Raw genomic sequence first — 14,852 nt, 5'->3', positions numbered from 1 at the left:
CCAGCTCTCTCTGAACGCTCCGTTTTGGTGTGTGTCTCTTTAAATGCAATAAGCCCCGCCCCCTGAGTATTTTCCCAGTAGACAACACTCCTCTGTAGAGAGAATAAAAATGGCCGACCTGCATAAAAGTTTTGCACTAAGCTGGAGGTGGAGTCCATGGGAGGAGTTACCAGGGAAGGGGAGGGGCTTTTCTTGTGATGTCACAAACTGAGAACATTTGAAACGGAGCTTTTTTTCCTCTGTGTGGTCAAATCACAAACAAACGACTGGATGGATTTATGTCACATGTTGTGGATCAATAGACACTCAGGTTACACAAATGTTCAAAACAATCAATCAATTGGGTTATTGATTGTTGGTATCATTTATTGTGGGATTATATTGAGGAGGGGTCACAGGGGTTTGAGGGGTCACATGGGTTTGTGTGGGGATGTGGTCTTGATTTATCTGACCTTTTATTTTTTTGTGTTTTGTTCCAGAAAGTCGCTCCAGCTGTGATCGAGGACCTACGATGGTTCTGAAAACAGCTTTTAATAGTGACAGTTGTTGGAAACAAGTTATTTTTATTAAACTGTTATAATCTCTTCATCTGGGTTTGTTTATACTCGACGGTTTTAAGTGATCGAAGTCGTGCGTAATCGTAGAACAGGATCTCCTACTTGATCAGAAGCACCAGACGCTGAGGAAATGAGGTTATGTATTTTACAGAGTGCAGTGTCCTGTTCTCGCCTGCAGAGGGAGACAGAGAGCCGTCTGAAGTCAAAGCTGCAACTTGAAGTTTAAAAAGGTAAATTAATGAATGAAAATCTACGAGAAGGGAAAAACATGTTTATTCATATTTCAGTTCAAACTCACACACTCACTTTAAACACAGTTATATTAGCTTGACCTTTGACCTCATGAACAGTAAGCTGTATAGACCCCGTGCTCATACGTGGGAGGCCAGCTCACACTCACAAGTAGTGTGACATCACAGCTGCAATAAAACCAACAAAGAAGAAGAACTCGACGGCGTAAACAAAGGGCAACAACATGGACGACGTGGCTGATCCACGGGGGCCTTGAACTCACCACGCCGTGTTTGGTGCCAATCAAGTGGTGATTCTTTCAACCAATCAACAGAGGGCAGCGTGCCAAACTCTACAACCTAATCCTCCTCGTCTTCTTCTTCATCATCTTCAGACGACCTCTGCGTCACAGTCTCTGCAGCAGAAACACACAAAAACACTTCTTAACAACACACACACACACACACACACACACACACACACACACACACACACACACGGTTGGTGTTTTCTTACAGTGACTTGTAGAAACTCTTCTGGTTCATGATTTGCTCTCTGAAGATGTTTACGGCTTTAAAAACATCCAGACCGTCACGGTGTTCTTCTATGAACTGGATGTACCTGTGTGTACACACACACACACACACACACACACACACACACACACACACACACACACACACACACACACACACACACACACACACACACACACACACAGTAAAGTGAGAAGAACTCAACTGTAAGTAAGAATCAAAAACCAGCAGCTAGTTAGCTTAGCTTAGCTTAGCCTAGCATAAAGAGCGGTGACAGGTGGAAACAGGCAGCCTAGCTCCATGCAAAGGTCATTTAGACCACTTCAGTATGATTTTAAAATAACGACTGTTACTTCAGTTTTATAAAAATATCCTTTTCTACCGATCAGTGGTAAAAAAAGTTTCTAATATTAAACGTACCGTTGAGTCCAGGCGGCCTCTTTCAGAGCGTCCTCGCTCCACTGCTGGTAGAGACGCTCAGCTGGAACCACAGACCCGGATACCTGCTCGAGTCCAGACTGGAGCTCCTGATTCTGGATCAGGAGGCTCCGGAGGCTGGATCGGGCCGACAGAGCCACCAACATATAGACCGGGTCCTCCAAAACCACCGAGTGGAAAGACTGCAGGGCCCCGATGAGCCAGGGTGGGGGAGGGGACGAGAGCCTGGACTGAAGAGGACAGATTATTGTCTCAACATTGACGCCGTGTGAAGACGGGGGCTGCTGGTCGTCATCACAGGTGTGAGTCTCACCTGGTCTGAGTCTCACCTGGTGTGAGTCTCACCTGGTCTGAGTCTCACCTGGTCTGAGTCTCACCTGGTGTGAGTCTCACCTGGTCTGAGTCTCACCTGGTGTGAGTCTCACCTGGTCTGAGTCTCACCTGGTCTGAGTCTCACCTGGTCTGAGTCTCACCTGGTCCGAGTCTCACCTGGTCCGAGTCTCACCTGGTGTGAGTCTCACCTGGTGTGAGTCTCACCTGGTCTGAGTCTCACCTGGTCTGAGTCTCACCTGGTCTGAGTCTCACCTGGTTTGAGCTGCCGTAGTGGGTCAGTGTTTCCTGAAGCAGCGACCTCACGTCGTCTGCTTCCTGTAAACGGCTGATCAGAACCTGCAGGGATGACAACGACGATCACGTCATCACACGCCAGTTCACCTGGGACGCTAACGAGTCGATCAACGACATCACAAACACAGAAGAGCTGGACGACACAGACGAGCCGCGTGTTTCCAAGGCTGCCAACAAACACGTCCTACTTTCACCATGAAGGATCCATCTGCTGCATTCTGCATTGACTAACGTTTCCTGGGATTCATCGCACGCCGATTTCAAACCAACTGGCAGCATTTCAAGTCGTAAAAAAAAACGACGTCTCGGGTCGAGTGCGGTCTGGCACTTCCTGTCGTCCGCAGAGGCTCCACAAGCCCGGGTCGTCTTTGAAGGAAAAAGGTTTCCAACTCACCTCCAGCGTGCTGCTGACTCGGTGCAGATAGAGCGCCTCCTGCTGGATGAAGCTGGCGTAGCAGCTCTGCGTCAGACGACCCGTCCGGGACTGTCGGACGAAGGAGGACGAGCGGAGGATGTCGTCCACCAACATGTCGCTGTAACTCCAAACAACATCAAACATCCCGACGCCGGGGAGCACGTCTTTAAACAAACGAATCAAAACGTTAAATGAAAGAAAAAAAAAGCACATTTATTTAGCGGTTACATTGTTTGGGAAAGTATTATGGGATAGGACAGGTGACAGAGCAGGAGACCAGCACCTCCACCCACGGGTCACGACCCCGCCATTATTACATCCCGATCCAGAAACGTTTCATATAATGGTGAAACGTTGATCATTTTTTCTGCTCTTTGTCCTTTAAACTGGAATATTTGCAGAATGATCTGAAACCAGTAAACTCACCTGACTGAACTGGCTTCCTGTCGCTGGGAAGGACTTTGGAGCTGGATATGGAAAATAAACAGGAGAAGATTCAAAACAACGCTTGGCGTGGTCTCGTTGAGTGACAGGTTGGTGCTACTAGCCGTCTGCTAGGTGCTAACCACAGCTAGCTCTGTCACAAGGTCTTTGCATATAGGACACATATATACACACACTGGCATCTAACTACAGTCACTTCTGGGGAAAATAAATTTAAAAAAAAATCAAGATAAGTTGTTAAGAGCTGCAGTTCCTTGAGTGTCCACCAGAGGCTGCTCCAGAGAGAGTCAATCCCAATAGAGCTCCATTTTAAGTTTTGTCTCCACAGCTAATTTAATTATTCATGTCAGCTAAGGGCGGCGGGGAGCCTCTAGCTAAATGTCGCATGTTAATCAGTGAAGCCCTTCAAAGTAAAACACCTGATCAGACTTTCTGTACGTACCTGCCTTCGACGGAGCAGATGAAAAACCGGAGCTCTCCACAGGGGGCGCTGGTCAGCTCTCCATCTGAAAACACAACAGATATCCTATTCCTACATCGATTTATCAAGATAACTACGACGACTCTTCACTTCTGCGTTTTATTTTGTTTACTTCTTGGATCCATTCGCAAACAAGCCCCGCCCTCTCTCATTTGTCCCTGCCTCTGATTGGTCCAATCACGGATCCTGAAGGGGGGGCCATCGTTCCAGAAGCAACAGCTGTTCTTCTTCTGAGAATGAAAAAGGAGACGGAGAGGTTTCATCCTGTCAGAGAACTTCTTATTCTGCTTCATCTGACAACTTAATAGATAGATAGATAGATAGATAGATAGATACTTTATTGATCCCGAGGGAAATTCAATAAACGTTATTAAAGTGATAAAAATAAGTGAACCAATGAAATAGCACACAGTTTGTTTTTGCTCTGTGGTAACACATTGACAGATTAGGTTACTGATCGCTGCGATGGTAAATATCATAAACTTCATGTCCTTTAAACACTTTCCAGAAACAGATCCATAAAGAAACTCTTTTCAAATATAAAAGTAGATCAGTCCTACGTTTATATTCTTCATATTTTCCTGATTAAACATCATTTTTAAATGAGGACTTGTATTTCCCTCTGGATCAATAAAGTGTCAGCAGGTCTCCACACCGGCTGCTGCTGCTCTCCGCTCAGCCACACCGGCGTGTGTTTGCTCAGCTGAAGGGCGAACTGTCTCTCCTCAGGTGTGTGAAGAGACGCCAGGTCCCCACCTGCCCGAGTGCACACCGACTAGACACACACACACACACACACACACACACACACACACACACACACACACACACACACACACACACACACACACACACACACACACACACACACACACACACACACACACACACACACACACACACACACACACACACACACACACATACACACACACACACACACACACACACACGGGCCAATAATATGTGATGTATTTTTGGAGGTTACTTCCTCATATTTTAATATTTTGGTATCAATATTTGGTAAGACAAACACGGCCTCTGTTGACTGTTTCGATTCACTGATTGATTCACTATTGATTCACTGTCACATATATACATGTTGATAACTCGGAGGTTGTTGATGTGTTTATCTTTTGGGTAAATATGAATTAAAAACACACTTATTTACCGTCAGCATGTTGAGTGTGTTTGTTTTTACCTGAAGGTGACGGAGAGGTCGACGTCCCGGTCAAGAGGACGGACAGGACGAGAGGAAACACACACACCATCATCATGTACCTGCACAGGTAACACACACACACACACACACACACACACACACACACACACACACACACACACACACACACACACACACACACACACACACACACACACACACACACACACACACACACACACACACACACACACACACACACACACACACACACACACACACACACACACACACACACAGTTTCAAAGGATACAGTAAAACTTTCATGATTCAAAATGTTTTCATTTTAAGTATTTAGAAGAATTTGCACGCACACTTTTTGTTGAGTCCCTGAAGAATAAAGCAAAGTAAGATTGTCTTACCTACAAATCCTTAGAGGGGATTGAACGGGTGATGTTTTTATTCTGCATGTTTGTGTTTGCAAACAAAATCTGATATTTTTCCATAAATCAGATTTGCACTGAGTGAAACCTCGTTCAGTTTGGACTCAACATGACAGAAACAGACTTTATAGATCTCCGTGCACCTCTGTGTGTGTTAACCCACTAAACTCCCACATCTCCTGTCTCGTCTGGGTTCATTAAGATCTGTCATTGTGCAGATTAACAGAAACAAAAACACGTCGAGGAGTTCAACAGTCGTCACAGATTCACTTCTTCATTAACTGACAGTATGAAAGTCTGAAAACATGAGCTGAACAATCCAACGTTTACGTGTCTGTTGGAGGAATCCTACCTCAAAACTCTGAACAGGAAGTGTCCGGAGCGTTCAAGGATCTATAACAGCCGAGAATTCAGGGGATTGCAATTTCATCTGTGCTGTTTGTTTTACATGGAGCATATTTGACAAATAAACAACCTTGAACCTTGAAAGGAGGAGGATCATCTCTGACAAGTCACGTCTCACGCTCTTACCTATAAAAAGATAAAACCAACATTTTATGACACCTGGACCAATCAGAAGCAAGCAGGCAGATAGACAGACAGACAGACAGACAGACAGACAGACAGACAGACAGGCAGATAGACAGACAGACAGACAGACAGACAGACAGATAGACAGATAGATAGATAGATAGATAGATAGACAGATAGACAGACAGACAGACAGACAGACAGACAGACAGACAGACAGACAGATAGATAGATAGATAGATAGACAGATAGATAGATAGATAATTGATCCAGAGGGAAATTCAGGCCTGGTCTTACCCTCCTCACTTTTTGAACACAACCAGAACAAGAGGCATCCAAAGGAACCACGAGTGTCGTGTATTAAAGCTCACCTAGTTTCAGTCGAGTCCTCATCCAGCTCCGACCGTCGCCGAGGAAATAACCCTTTAGAGGCAGCAGGTGCACAACACAGGACAGGTCGTGTTAAAGTGGGCGGGGCCACTGAGCACGCATGTTTGTGTGTGTGTGTGTGTGTGTGTGTGTGTGTGTGTGTGTGTGTGTGTGTGTGTGTGTGGTCGGACCTGTTTTACTTCTCTGAGCACAAAGGAAACATAAATGGTGGAGGGTGCAGAGCGCTTTAAAGATTTAGTGTTTTGCATGTCACGATCATGTCTTCCAGGGTCGACGCTCTCTGTGATGGCTGTCAGGAGGTCAGGAGGTCAGCAGGTCAGGAGGTCAGGAGGTCAGGAGGTCATTCACACAGACTGAAGTTACTGCAGAGAGACTTCCTGGAGATGTCACCTGTAAAAGGTACCGGGGCATCTGGAGCGCCGTCCGCTCTGTAATAAAGACCCTGAAGACAAACGGGTCTCTGAAGGTCACACGCCACTTTGGTTTGCGTTCTTTCCGGTTCACTGGAAGAATCCGTTTGTCAGTGAGAAAGGCCAACGCACAGAGGGACTCGCCTGAGGAACATCATTTTAAGTTTTCCTCAGTGATCCAGCAGATCGGTTTGGGTGCACTGTAAACAGGGTCGGATTAAGACCTCTAATCCGACTTGTTTTAAATCTGAAAGTTTTATATTAATACATGTTGATTGATTTTAAGTGTTTAAAGATGTTTATACAAAACACCAGCTGTGATTTCAAACTCTCTCTGTTTAAACTTTTAGTCGAGTAATGGCGTCTAACTTGTGGCTTTAAGGTTTGTAAAAGCCTCTTTTACACAAGCCGCTGCTGGAGACAGAAATCAGCACAGTCATCTTATAAAGACTGCGAGCAGGAAGCTGATGTTCAGGTCTGACTCACAGGAGAATATAAATCTCTGATCTGATCACATCTCTGAACGACAGAGAGACGCGGGAGCAACAAGTAAGAGATTAAAGTTTGAGAGATCCTGGAGGGAGGCGGCCACAGCTGGTGTACATCCTGTTAGCAGAGAAAGAGAGTGTGTGTGTGTGTGTGTGTGTGTGTGTGTGTGTGTGTGTGTGTGTGTGTGTGTGTGTGTTGGTGTCTTAATCCCGTAGAAATAGACTCCCTAGAGAGGAGTTTCCCCTCCGTTTCAGCAGGGTAACACAAACACCAAATCCTGTCTGTTTCTGATGCTGTGTGGGTTCCCTTTTTTTTTGTTTTTTTAAAGGAGCAGTCTGTAACTCCGCCCCCTAGTGTTTAAAATGAGTACTGCAGTCTAAACTCTAATCATCCCAGAGAGCTGGCTCCGCCCCTCCTCTCACACAGGTCAGCATGTGGTGGACACTGTAGCTTCAGTGTTTAGCCAGCTCTGCATGTGGAGGACACTGTAGCTTCAGTGTTTAGCCAGCTCCTTTAAACTCCCTGTACTAACCTGCAGTTCTACATATTCTGGTTCTACACACCCCCCTCCCTCTCCCTACTTATCCTGGACCCCTAAAATCCCTCCAAACTTCCAGCTCATCCTCCTCACACACAAACAAAGTGTGAACTCACGCAGCATCACCGCTCTCTGCTGGGACTCAGACGAGCAACGAAACTGACGGAAAGTGATTCTCAAACTGAAGAAGAAGAAATCAACACATTTATCCAAACATCCTGAAGGTTTCCTCTCTATAAGGTAAAGATGCTCAACATTCATCCAGCTGTCGGATTCAGCTTGATGATAAAGTTTAGTTTATGTGCATTATAGTGTTTAGAAGAGCTGAACAACACAACTCAAAATAATGTAAACAACCTGTAAATACACATTTTGAGTTCATTGATGGTTAACACAGGATTTTCTTTTGATGATTGGATTATAATTAATTAAATATTACATTAATGATAAACGCTCATTTCGTCTGATGGTTTTTGGGTCATTATTTTCAGTAAATAATATCCATAAATACAGATACATAAATCTATTAATACTTTTGAGTCTATCATTTTACTAACTATTATTTTGAATGTCAAAAAAAGTTTCTTATTTCACACTTTTTAAAAACAGCTTGAACATTTCAGCTGAACTGAAATATCAGATTTGTCCACTATAACCTTCTGTAAGACGTTTATTGTGTATTCTACTTTAAACTTCACATTATTCTTAAAAAGATTCGACTTCATCCGTTCATCACGTGTTTCATATTCTTCTTTGGAAAACAGTGAAAACAATCTAAAGACCACACGGCCCTCAGTGGGTGCTGGATCAGCACACCAAGAAGCTCCCGTCTGAAGGATTCAATAAGTGACGCTTCGAGCCAACGAGCTCTTCCTCAGACGTGACAGTGGAGCCTCAAAATTTGCAGTTATTCAAATGTATCTACGTCGATAGAAACATTCATTTGCTTGTCAAACAGACACGGAGCAGGACGTGCACATACATGGCGTCATGTGCAAATAAACGACCACGAAGGGAAAAACTAAAAACACATGTTCAGGACATGTCGGACCTCCAACTCGCCTCTATATAACTTTTAATTACTGAAATTGTCATTTCAGTGCGACTCAGCTGGTTGTCTCTTTCTGCTGTTGGTGTGTTCAGATATGCAGTCGACCCTCCACTGTTTCGGGTCGGTTGGCGTGGTCTTACTCTCATTGGCTACGTCCACACTGGCGTTCTCTCGCGGAGCCAGCGAAGCCTCCTGCCATGAAATGGTTCCAGGCCACATCAGCGCCCAACCTCAGGACCCGCAGCACAGCCACGTGACCCTGCGCACATCTGCCTCTTCTTACCTGCCTGGACAGCTAGTAACAGGTGATAACTATTAACCTCAAACTCAACCTTAATATTAATCACAATTAACTTAAAATTGCCAATCACACATCTATATTCAAGCAACTTCAGTCTCTTTACCGCATTTTCTTATTTTGTAAAAATGTGGGGGTTTAACAGTTTTTCAACTAGTCTGTTTTGATTAAATGAAGGCTATTGGATTTGCATAAATTAGCATAATTACATGCTAGGTGGGTGCTTCACAGCTGTTTGCCAGGAGGCTAATAACCCATCTCAACTCCTCTTTGTTACTAGATCGACTGAAAAATGAGGTAAAGTCGGCATTTAAACCACAGGAACCGCCATCATTCACAGAACGCCTCTTTAGAAACCAGTGTGTGGCGTCACTGAGACAACGTCCATGTTTTTAACCATATAAGGTTTCAACAGCTTTATTTGAAATGGACATAAAGATCAGCAGGAGAAAGAGAAAAATATATAGAGATGAGGAAGAACATACCAAAAAGTTCCCTGGCTGAGTTTGGACCTGAGATATTCCCCCCATGCCTAAAAAGATGCATTTTAAACTTCTAGCTTGTATCAATAAGAGCTGCATAAGAACACATTCATGTACCTGTGTCCTCAGTAACTGTCCGAAGCTCTCGGAACTTCATGGGTTTCCTGCTCCAAGCTCGCAGCGTGGAGGGCGTCGAGTTCAGGGCGGATGTCCGGCAAAAGGTTGGGGTCAGGTATACGAGATTGGGCCAGGTGCTGGATGTGGGTTCCTGGGCCCTCACGCCCCCCGGCACACATGTTCTCCGCTGCTTCTCCGAGGGTGACACCCTCACTCATTCTGACAAACAGCTGAAGAGAAACCTCTCGTTTGTTTGGAAGGCTCCAGACGCACCCACTGGAGATGTTAAATTCTAGTAAGTAGTAAAGTAAGGAAAGCCCACGATGATAACTAACATCCCAATGTTTACGAATGGGCATCATATGCTAATGTCAATTAGTATTGCCTAGACATCTCTTATTTTAATTGCGTTTATGCACTAACCTACTTTTCTGATATTTCCAGTATAACCGTGGTGCAGTCTTACTTCGTGTACTGGGCGGGAATTGAGTCTACAGTGGTGCGTGATGGGAGCCGTAGTCCTTGGAAAGGAATTAGCCTCTCAGGAATGGACGAAGGGAATTTAAATGTTGCACAGCAGTTAGAAGAAGCAAATGTTTTTCTAGGTAAGTAAAATAATGCTAAACAAAATCCATTGAAAAGGACACCTCGGGAACATCTGCTTACCTAAAGTTTTAGGGATAATTTTCTGTATGAAAAGTCATTGTATGCAATGACAAGCCAAAAAACAACAACTAAGCACTATACAATGAATTTCCTGCCCTTGTATCTGCACTTTATCATAACGTTAAACATGCTCTACTCACATTTTGTCATCCTTCCAGCTCTTCAAGTCCCTGAACCCTCCAACAACCAAACGCATGAGAACACCAGCCCTGCTCATACACTCAGGCTCCCCACATTAACAAGGAGTGGAAGACCCAGTAACACATCTCAGGAAACACCAACAGAAGCAACACAGCCAGTCTTGAAGATGAAAATTCCTGTAACTTCGGCATCACTACGAGTTGACAAGAAGATCAGTGAAAACAACATCGCTTTGACTTCAACATCTCTTCAAAATATGAACAAAGACGGTGAAACTGGCGTCTCTGCATCTTCAGGTTTCCTCTCAAGACTAACTGAAAAGGCGGGTACTCACACAGAAAGGCCTGTTGCTACCTTAGGGTTATCCACAACAACAAAGAGAGAAACCCAAAGTTTTAAATCTAGAGAAGGACTTAGAGAAGCCCTTCTTCCGGACCTGGAGATAAGAAGTTCTGCAACGTTGGTATACCTTGGAGTTGACCACCTCACAAGTACAGAATTTAATGAAAGGAACAAACTTAAGAGTTTAGGATTTCTTAAATCAAGCAGAGAAAGAAAGACAGGCACATATGCACCATCAGGATCCTTTTCAGGTGTGACTGAAGAGGCAGGCACTGATAAAGGGAGCCATGTTGCTACCCTAGAGCCCTACAATGCTAGCATCAATTCACAGGACAAACACAGAGCTGTCACTAGTCCAGTCTTTGAGACAAACAACTCAGCAACTGTTAGATCTGACCTATTGACAAATCAGGCAGTCAGTGAAAGTGACACCACCATGTACTTGGGATCTCTTCCAAATTCTAGCAAAGGAATTGCTCCTGACCCCTTTTCAACTTCAGGATCACTCTTAAGTGTGACTAAAGAGACGGGCACTGACACAGGAGACGTTATGACTGAGACTGATGACCACAAGAATCCTCTTTTCACATTCAAGCACCTTTCATTCATAGCCTCTTTGTCCTCAGCTGAAGGTGGAGGGATGGAGGGTACGGCCACATCTTCGCCCAATGTCACAGAACAGAATTCAACCAATCCTCTAAAGAATGGAGATATGGAAAGACGAGGGAAACACTTAAATAATCCAACAGAGCCAACTGTTACTCAAATGAAAGCTACAGCATTTAATCCTCAGACTAACATCACAGTTATACCTTTAACCAGTCGAAGCTTTCACATCTCAAATCATACAAGATCAACATCCCAGAATCCAACAAAAGCAATCAAAGATCAAACTACTTCAGTTAAATTCAAGACTTCCTCACAGCCCTCAAGAATCAGCATATCTGAGTCTATAACAGACCAAACTATGGATGAAATCAGTAGCCAATCCCTGCCTCAGAACCAAAATCCTCACACCAAGTATTTCTTTAACTCTGAAACTTCTTCAGCCAATCGTTTTAGTCAGGTTCGAACTTCTACATCCAAATCTCTTTTCAAAACCCAAACTGGTACCAGTCAAAACCTTTACGACTACAAGGCCTTAACTAAGATGTCCTTATCCAATTCCCAATCCTCCTCCCCAAACCCTCTCCCAACAAAAGTCCACACAACAGAATCTTTCACCCAGTTTTTTTCCAACAAAACCCTGAATGTCCAATCCCTCGTTGAGCCTGTGAGCAATTCACCCAATCATGAATCTGAAAGTAGCCCACCTGTGGCCAAGATTACCCCAAGCCAAACCAATCCACCCCACATTCAGGCCAAAACCAGTAGACCTCTGAACAGCACTCCTGAACCTCCACAATTCAGCAGTTTTACTCATGCTGTTCCTCAAACAAACCCAACGCCAACCAAAGCTCACAAAGCTTTAAGGATCTACCCACAACCATTGTCCCAGACCAATTCCCAAACTGGTGAACTAAAAGTACCCACTAAAGAGTGGACCCAAACTCCATCCTCTGTAACTCCTCTATCCATGCCCACTCAGCCCTTTATGTCAAGGTTTAACCCAGGATTCACAATGGGGGAGCGTGAAGACGCCTCTAATTCTCCCAAAAATCCTCTCCCAATTTTAGTGTCTACCAACCCTGGTCCCAATACTCCTGGTTCAACCCAGAGATCCACACAATCCTCTCCCACCCATAGATCTATCTTACCTTCCACCTCTTCAACTCCAGTGGAAAACCAACCAAAAACAGCTCCTTCCCATTCTGCTCCCCCATCTCCTTCTCCAATCTCAAGTCCTCCTCTTATAACCTCTGTGCAACCTTCCTCTCCGTCTTCTATGCCATCCTCTTTCAGTACGTCTGCTTTACCTTCCTCAAAGTCCTCCGATTATCCATCACCTGTGTTTGATTTAACTGCATCATCTCTCTCAACCTCAAAAACTGGTTTGAACGTTTCATCATCTTCTTCTTCGATCATCCCCCCAGCGAAATCCTCCTCATCTGACATTGGCTCATTACCTTCCTCCATTTCTTCTCCTTCTTTCTCAACCCCGACAACGTCTATATCAACAACGTCTTTTCTGGGTTTCCCAAAATCCTCCAACTCATCTGCAACCCCATCTGCCCAGACTACCACCCCTCACCCAGAACCCTCTCCACCCCACCGACACTCCCTCTACAACACCCTCACATCAACCTCCACCCCTGTTCCTTCTCAACATCTCACCCTTGGACAGAATTTGCAAATCAAGAACCACATTTCATCGTCTCATTCGGAGCCCAATCTTAACCAACCCACCCCGGGAACCGTGGTACACCCAAATCCTGAACCCCATCCAAACCAGGACCCGAATGCGAAACAAAATTTTGGCCGCAAGTTAAAACCAAACATTCCCAAAACCGACATCAAACCAAAACTCCCCTTGAATCCCTCGAAGACTCCAGGAAAGGAAGGCAAGTATCCAGACATTATACCCAGACACACTGCCTGGGAACTGGGCATGCTTCTGGGCTGCTCAGCTGGTTTGGGAATGGTCCTTGTGGTTGGGGTGAGGTACATATACCGTCAGGCCTGTGGTAAACTGACAGAGGTGTCATTCAACGACAGGGAGAGAGAGTATGGTAGGGGAGAGAGAGGCCTGATCCACGTCCAGGAGTGTGGAGATTTGGTGAGAGTTCGGAGAATCAGAGACAACAGTTTTGTCCTTCTGGCAGAGTATGATTTATTGGCCACCCCCGGAGACTGAAGTACTAAAAACATAAAGAAACAAAGCGAGTGTTGAAACCAGGGCTACGGGAACAAAGAATCAAAAAGCTTAATGAGGGAAGTGTTGGGAGGCTGTTTCTGTGTTTCAAAGAAGGAAACTGTTGTGATTTTTGGTCCTTCAGAGTCACCAGGTCCGGCTAAAATATCTAAAATAAAATTGTCTTTTGTAACTGTCAAGGTATCTCAGAAAATACTTGGCAGATTAACATGAAAACATGTGAGATAATTAAATCCTTAGCACCGACACCAGGTCAGAATTAACACTGTAAAACCAAAAAAAACAGCATAAATTTAAAATCGCTTTGTGACATCCTGGGGTCAAAAACATCAACGTAGGTACAGAATAATGGTCCAAACACACCTGCAAGCTACCTGAGAAGATTTAATCTGTTGTCATGGTAACGTTGTAAACTTATCGTAGAGACTCGCAGACGTCACTAAACATGGAGGAAAATATATGGAGGGTTGGGGCGACATTATTTTAGACAAAGTGTATATTTTATCTCTTTCAGTAAAAAGCTTTCTTTTAGTCATGGATGCACTTTCGTAATAAAGCATATTTTTTAATAATCAATAATAAGCTGTGTTTCTTTGTGGTTTTGAGGGTTGCTGGTTGTTGAGTTGTTTGAAATCACTAACAACCCTCTGGGGTCCGTTGGCACGGCTTTCCTTTTGTTAAAGCTTCATCCCAATGATGTGACAGAAACGCCATCTGTCCAACAATACAGTCGGGTCAGTGAAATTAATGTGCTGCCAGTTCTTTCCCTGGAACCCGTCCACATGGATCAAAGAGTTTGTGTCTATATGACCCAAGGAGGAACATATAATGTGGTATTATTAATCTTTACATACTGGTGAGTATGAGACAGCGTAGATTAGTGACACTGTGCGTAAAAAAAAAAAAAAAAAAAATGAAACTTGAATTAAAGTTGTTTTTTGGTCAAGGAACCAAAATAATTAACTTTAGATTGACGCTTATAAAATCCTTATTAACGACTCTGATTGCAAAGTATAATTTGACTAAGTCATAACGCACAACAAGCAGCTATTTAGTGCAAGTTAAGTTTTTTTCTTACAATTTTACGACTTTATAATCTCAGAAAATGTCCGAGTTTTTTCCTCATAAATTATCCACTTTAATCTTTTGTGGTTTTTTTCCCAATTTTTGTTTTTCTTTTAAAAGCCAGTGACCTGAATGTGCTGTTGAACAAATAAGGAGTTAAAGAGAAAGTAAAAACACGGGTAGCAT

At 44.0% G+C, this 14,852-nt stretch overlaps 2 protein-coding genes across 2 annotated transcripts; one reads left to right on the top strand and one right to left on the bottom strand.

Moving 5' to 3' along the window:
* Nucleotides 1-822: 822 nt before the first annotated feature.
* Nucleotides 823-4,985, bottom strand: LOC306819179 (uncharacterized protein). Its single transcript, XM_079372954.1, has 6 exons — nucleotides 4,931-4,985; nucleotides 2,784-2,968; nucleotides 2,348-2,431; nucleotides 1,745-1,992; nucleotides 1,305-1,409; nucleotides 823-1,203 (listed from the first exon to the last, which is right to left on the bottom strand). The coding sequence occupies exons 2-6, from the start codon at nucleotides 2,946-2,948 to the stop codon at nucleotides 1,179-1,181; spliced, it is 627 nt and encodes a 208-aa protein (XP_079229080.1). The 5' UTR covers nucleotides 2,949-2,968; nucleotides 4,931-4,985; the 3' UTR covers nucleotides 823-1,178.
* A 4,658-nt stretch (nucleotides 4,986-9,643) lies between these two features.
* On the top strand, nucleotides 9,644-13,921 carry LOC306819180 (uncharacterized protein). The gene is made up of 3 exons (XM_079372955.1): nucleotides 9,644-9,935; nucleotides 10,085-10,145; nucleotides 10,890-13,921. Exons 1-3 carry the CDS (start codon nucleotides 9,679-9,681, stop codon nucleotides 13,581-13,583), a joined length of 3,012 nt encoding a protein of 1,003 aa, XP_079229081.1. The 5' UTR covers nucleotides 9,644-9,678; the 3' UTR covers nucleotides 13,584-13,921.
* Nucleotides 13,922-14,852: the final 931 nt, after the last annotated feature.

The sequence above is a fragment of the Symphodus melops genome (assembly GCF_947650265.1).
Source record: "Symphodus melops genome assembly, contig: scaffold_313, whole genome shotgun sequence".
Lineage (NCBI taxonomy): Eukaryota > Metazoa > Chordata > Actinopteri > Labriformes > Labridae > Symphodus > Symphodus melops.
Note: the sequence above shows the minus strand (reverse complement) of the source record. Positions and strands in the feature narration are given on the sequence as shown.

Coding starts and splice junctions, on each gene's coding strand:
- LOC306819179 (XM_079372954.1), bottom strand. CDS start 2,948: ATGTTTGATGTTGTTTGGAGTTACAGCGACATGTTGGTGGACGACATC. Junction 2,432..2,783: donor GAGTCAGCAGCACGCTGGAG/GTGAGTTGGAAA, acceptor TCATCCCTGCAG/GTTCTGATCAGCCGTTTACA. Junction 1,410..1,744: donor GAGGCCGCCTGGACTCAACG/GTACGTTTAATA, acceptor GTGTACACACAG/GTACATCCAGTTCATAGAAG.
- LOC306819180 (XM_079372955.1), top strand. CDS start 9,679: ATGGGTTTCCTGCTCCAAGCTCGCAGCGTGGAGGGCGTCGAGTTCAGG. Junction 9,936..10,084: donor ACTGGAGATGTTAAATTCTA/GTAAGTAGTAAA, acceptor TGATATTTCCAG/TATAACCGTGGTGCAGTCTT. Junction 10,146..10,889: donor TTGAGTCTACAGTGGTGCGT/GATGGGAGCCGT, acceptor CCGGACCTGGAG/ATAAGAAGTTCTGCAACGTT.